We start from the raw sequence: 6,000 nt of genomic DNA, 5'->3' as shown, positions 1-6,000 counted from the left end.
AACGGCGTGCAAAATTTATCTGAGTTTAAAAATGGTAGAAGACTACAAGGGGATCAAATGACGTGGATACTATCGTATGTACAAGGAGGAGCGGCGGAGTCTTGGAAGGAGAACATCATGGAGATGATTGAAAACGGCGAACAAGAAGCTCCAGCCCACACGGAGGAGCTTTTTGATAGTTTGCGGAACAATTTCGGAGATGCGGATGAGGAGAGTACGGCAGTAGGAAAGTTGAGGTTGATTGAGCAAGGAAGTAAAAGTGCGGAGGAGCATGTGCAGGAGTTCAAGCGGATCGCTCGGGATAGTGGATATGAGGGACGAGCCCTCATCGAAGAATTCAAAAGAAGTTTGTCTGGAAGGATCAGGAAGGCGTTGATGGAATCAGAGAACCCACCAACTACCATCAGGAGTTGGTACGAGAGGAGCATGAAGTTGGATAGGCAGTGGAGACAGGCGAAGGCGGAGGAAGACTACTATCGGCGAGGGCAAGCCAAGCCCCAACTACGAACCCACACCCCCAACAACACTTTCGTGAGGCCACAGCCTCAACGTCGAGATCCCAACGCGATGGATGTCGACACTGCAGCAGGACCCAGTCGAGGTCCTATCAAGTGTTACAAGTGTGGAAAGTTGGGCCATATGGCGAAGAATTGCTGGAGCAAGGCTCCGGCTCGAGATGTGCGAACGTTAGACGTGGACGAGCAGCGGGACTATTGGAAGAGGATGTTTGAGGAGGAACAGAAGAATTTAAAAGAGTAAAGGAAGCAAAGTCTCCTCGTTTGACTTCCTACAACAAATTTGATGTACTATGTAACGAAATCAACGTTTTGGACACTGTACAAGAGGAGAGTTTCCTTGTAAGGACAATACGACCTTTAAGGGAAATTAAGCTGAATGTGGGGGTAGAAAAATTGGACACACATGATGGAGTGGGAGTACAGGCGTTGTTGGATAGCGGAGCAACGGGAATGTTCATGGATAAAGTGTTTGCAGAGGAAGAAGGGTTCAAGCTGGAACCTCTAGAGAGACCAATCCCGGTCAAAAACGTTGATGGGACAATCAACGCATCTGGAGCAGTGACACACCGAGTTGCTGCAAACGTGTACTACAAAGGGCATAAAGAAAGAGTGCACTTCGAAATATGTGGCCTAGGAAAGAATAAAGTCATATTAGGAATGCCTTGGTTGCAGATGCATAACCCGGAAATCGATTGGGAGAAAGGAGAGGTAAAGATGACCAGGTGCCCAGACGGGTGTGGGTACAAAGACAAAGGAAAAACCAAAGAAAAACAGGAAGAAATACGAAGGGTAGAAGAACCAAGGAAATCAACTAGACAGTTGATGAAGGAAGCACGAGAGGAAGAAAAAAGGGAAAAACCTGACATGTCCCACAAACAATATGCACGTTGGAAATTAGTTTCCTTCCCGAAGAAATCAAGTTGGGGAACAGTATTGCAGTATAGATGCGAGGAGTGTGGAATTCAAACGTCGGAACATTGCTGAGCAAACACAAATGCCCAGCAAAAGAGGAAATCGCTTTAGACGAGTTTGGGATGCCATACGAAGGAAGTGATGACGAAGAGGAAGGACCAACCATGGCCAAGATAGAAGCATACGAAGAAGAGCAGGAAGAAATCCGAGATGAGGAAGAAAGATACGAGCGAGTAAACAAAGCAATAGGGAGATTCAACACTCCCAAAAACATCATCGAGGGGATCGCATTGGGAGTCGAAGCGGCATTCGCCAGGGAATTGGCACGTAATAGACGTGCTAATAGTGGAGCTGAGGGATTGGCGCAACAATCCAAAGAGAAAGCTGAGGGGTGGGCGCAATCACCCGGTGACGTGGCTGACCGATTAAATGGGGAAAAGGCAGAACGTCTAGAAGAAGACAACAGCAAGACAGCCACTGCGGGACAAGCGGGGGCTGGACAGGTACGTCCTAAACGAATAAGCGCCCAAAGGAAAAATAGGAGTAGAGAAGAAGAAGGACAACTAGAGATGTGGGTAAGAGGAATGACAGAAGAGATGCCGGAAGAAGAAGAAATTCGAAGCATAGACTCAGTAGAGCAAGTAGTACCAAGACGGTTCCACAAGTTCCTTAAAGTATTCAAGCAAAAGGAATCAGAGAGAATGCCTACTAGGAAACCATGGGATCATGCTATCGAATTAAAGGAGGATTTCAAACCCAAGAAAGGAAAAATATACCCCTTGTCGCCAAACGAAAGAGAAGAAGTCCAAGCATTCATCAAGGACCAACTCCGAAAGGGATATATTAGGCCTTCGAAATCTCCCCAAACCTCACCGGTATTTTTTGTGCCAAAGAAGGATGGAAAGAAGCGGATGGTACAGGACTATCGATTTTTGAACGATTGGACAATTAAGAACAATTATCCTTTACCTTTAATTTCTGAACTTATAGACACTATGGGTAGTAAACGATTATTCTCTAAGATAGATTTACGATGGGGTTATAATAACATTAGGATAAAAGAAGGAGACGAGTGGAAGGCAGCTTTTACTACTTTCATGGGGGCCTTTGAACCCACTGTTATGTTTTTTGGACTTACAAATTCGCCTGCTACTTTTCAGACTATGATGAACGAACTTTTTAGGGACTTAGTAAATACTGGAAAAGTGGCTGTATTCATTGACGATATTTTGATAGGAACAGACGACGAAGAAGAACATGATAAGGTGGTGGAAGAAGTGTTGCAGAGGTTGATGGACAATGACTTATTTGCAAAACCAGAAAAATGTGAATGGAAACGAAGTGAGATGGGGTTTTTGGGATGTATAATAGGGAGAAACGGAATCAAGATGGAGGAAAGGAAAGTGAAAGACGTAGTAGAGTGGCCGACTCCAAAATGCGTTAAAGATGTACAAAAATTCTTGGGACTGGCAAATTACTATCGACGGTTCATTGAAAAATTCGCCAGTATTGCAAAACCATTACACGCATTAACTAAAAAGGACAAGAAATGGAGTTGGGGAGATGAAGAAGAGGAGGCCTTTGGTACGCTAAAAGCAAGATTCACGTCACATCCAATCCTAGTAGCCCCAGAATTGGATAAAGAGCTAAAGGTGGAATCTGATGCATCGGCTTACGCCACGGGTGGAGAGTTGGCAATGAAATGTGAAGACGGAAAGTGGAGGCCGGTAGCATATATCTCTAAATCAATGACAGAGACGGAACGAAACTACGACATTCACGATAGGGAGATGCTGGGGATTATGCGGTGTTTAGAAGAATGGAGACACTTCCTGGAAGGGGCGAAACATAAGTTCGAAATTTGGACAGATCATCGTAATCTAGAATACTTCGCGAAAGCTCAACAACTAAATCGACGACAAGCCAGATGGGCCTTATATCTATCTAGATTCAATTTCGAATTAAAATTCCGCCCAGGAAAGACAATGGGGAAGGCAGACGCATTGAGCAGAAGACCTGACTTTGAACGAGGAACAAAGGACGATAACAAGGATCAAACCCTGTTGAAACCAGAGTATTTCGCAATCCGAGCAATGGAAGAAGGTCATATGTTAATCAATGCGGAGGAAGAGGAAATATTAGAGGAAATCCGAAAATCAGAAGCAAAAGAAGACGATGTAGTGAAAGCGGTGGAAGAGATGAAGCGAGCAAAAGTAAAGTCGCTAAGGGGAGACGAGTGGAAGCTGGAAGAAGGATTGGTACTGAAAGAAGGAAAAGTCTATGTGCCGAAAGACGAAACGTTGAGGACTAAAATCATCCGACTACATCACGATACCCCCATTGCTGGACACGGAGGACAATGGAAGACAGTAGAAATGGTGACGCGCAATTACTGGTGGCCAGGCGTCACTAAGCAAGTCCAGAAGTACGTAGAAGGATGCGATCAATGCCAACGAAACAAGAATCGACCAACACCGCCGGCAGGAAAATTAATGCCGAACCCTATTCCCACCAAACCATGGGCCGACGTATCCGTCGACTTCATAGTAAAATTACCAGAATCACAGGGAATGGACTCAATTCTTGTGGTGTGTGATCGATTCAGTAAAATGGCTCACTTTATCCCAACTACGGAAACAACATCAGCGCTAGGACTAGCCAAACTGTTCAGGGATCATGTATGGAAGTTGCACGGGTTACCAGAAACGGTGATCTCAGACAGGGGACCGCAATTTGCTGCAGACTTTACAAAGGAGTTGAATAAAATGTTGGGAATTGATACTAGGTTATCTACGGCGTTTCACCCACAAACGGATGGCCAAACCGAGCGAACCAATCAAGAACTAGAACAATATCTCCAATCATTTGTTGATCATAGACAAACTGATTGGCCCGATTGGTTAGCAACAGCGGAGTTTTCCTATAACAATAAAGAACAATCGTCAACAAAGGAAACTCCATTTATGGTCAACGTGGGAAGACACCCAAGAACTGGTTTCGATCTCCGACGACAAGGCAATGTTAGGGCGACTGTGACTGAGATGTCACAGGTCACACCTGAACTTAAGAACTATAGAGGAGAGTGACAAAAGTTATATTAGGCGTGAACCTAAGAGAACTCGACGGAGTCTTCTACAAGTTTCTACCTACTTTATATACCTAGACTATGGCGCACAGACCAACTACCCTAGGTAACTATTTATATATTGACATGGGAAAAGAAGTACGTATGGGAAAGTAACCTAATTATACATTTGACATGAGAAAAGAAGAGTGGAGTAAGAAGTAAGTAAACAAAAGTAAATTGATCATAAAAACGTCAACAACACTAAACAAACCATAAAAGTGTCCACAAGTACAAACAACTCTTAAACCGGTATTCTACTCACACAAACCATTGATGCCCGAAGTAGTTACCTAACAACGCATCACACGGACATAGTATGAAGAACCCGGATAGTTCCCAATACCGAGCCCCCCACGCTGACCACCTCTGTATTACCCACTCTTTATCCTCCTCCGCGTCCCACATTGCTAACGTCGTTCTCCCGCATTCCCTACACTGATGGCCTGATAGGCGCCAACCTACCGGCCTTGCTTCTCTCCCTATAGCCGCTGCCCTCCTCCGCCATTGTACTTGCTCCGCATGGTTCGGAGGTAGAAAAGAAAAGATAAGATCGATAAGCTCAATTGGTAGATCTGTAATTTGTGCCATTTTAGCAGTATGCCGATAGTTTAGCCTCCGTCGAACTGTAGCAGCAGAGGGAAATTATTACATAATAAAATATGTGACAGATGTGACAGCGTGACGCCGTGACATTCTGGCAAAGTTCTAACAGGCAACCATCCAGCGGCAGTAGATTTTGCGGACCGTATGAAACTTCAACACGAGGAAACTCAAGCGGCCCTGAAAAAGGCACAAGACGATATGCGGAGGTATGCGGATAGAAGCAGAGGAGAAGCGGTGAAATACAAAGTGGGGGATAAAGTTCTATTGGCTACCCGGGACCTTCAAATCCAGGGACGACCTACCCGGAAACTTACGGAGAAGTTCATCGGACCATACACCATCAAGAAGATCATTTCCCCCAACGCAGTGGAAATAGATCTTCCCCGATCTATTCGGATTCATCCGGTGGTTAACGTCAGCCGAATAGTACTATATCGAGAACAAGTGGATGGACAAGGGAGTAGACCGGCACCGGCTGTAGAAATAGAAGGAGAACAGGAGTGGGAAGTGGAGAAAATCCTTAACGCCAAATGGCTCCGTGGAAAGAAGCGGTACTTAGTGCGATGGAAAGGGTATACGGCAGAAGCAGACTCGTGGGAACCCGAGGAAAACTTGGCTAACGCCAAAGAATTGATTACTGAATTCCACCAACTCTATGGGGAACTCAATAGGATACAGCACGTTCTACGTGACACCGGGTTCCAAGAAAGGGAACTACCTAATCGATTTACAGCCAAGACTTTATTCGGATGGGATGACAAACAGTTTGATGCCGAATATCTTAAGAAGTTGGAACGAAATTGGCGAACATGGAGGTCTTGAAGGGTCGTCTCCGGAGGA

General features: G+C 45.1%; 2 protein-coding genes across 2 annotated transcripts; both read left to right on the top strand.

Moving 5' to 3' along the window:
* Window positions 1-375: 375 nt before the first annotated feature.
* Window positions 376-759, top strand: AGABI2DRAFT_65842 (hypothetical protein; the record flags this gene model as incomplete). The annotated part of the gene is made up of 1 exon (XM_006459584.1): window positions 376-759. One exon carries the CDS (start codon window positions 376-378, stop codon window positions 757-759), a length of 384 nt encoding a protein of 127 aa, XP_006459647.1.
* Window positions 760-4,012: 3,253 nt separating this feature from the next.
* On the top strand, window positions 4,013-5,811 carry AGABI2DRAFT_58577 (hypothetical protein; the record flags this gene model as incomplete). The annotated part of the gene is made up of 2 exons (XM_006459583.1): window positions 4,013-4,480; window positions 5,323-5,811. Coding segments are annotated over 2 exons (957 nt in total), but the record flags the coding sequence as incomplete, so codon positions are not given.
* Between the last annotated feature and the right edge of the window lie 189 nt (window positions 5,812-6,000).

Source organism: Agaricus bisporus (assembly GCF_000300575.1).
Source record: "Agaricus bisporus var. bisporus H97 unplaced genomic scaffold AGABI2scaffold_3, whole genome shotgun sequence".
Taxonomy (NCBI): Eukaryota; Fungi; Basidiomycota; class Agaricomycetes; order Agaricales; family Agaricaceae; genus Agaricus; species Agaricus bisporus.
This window is presented reverse-complemented; position numbering and strand designations above follow the sequence as displayed.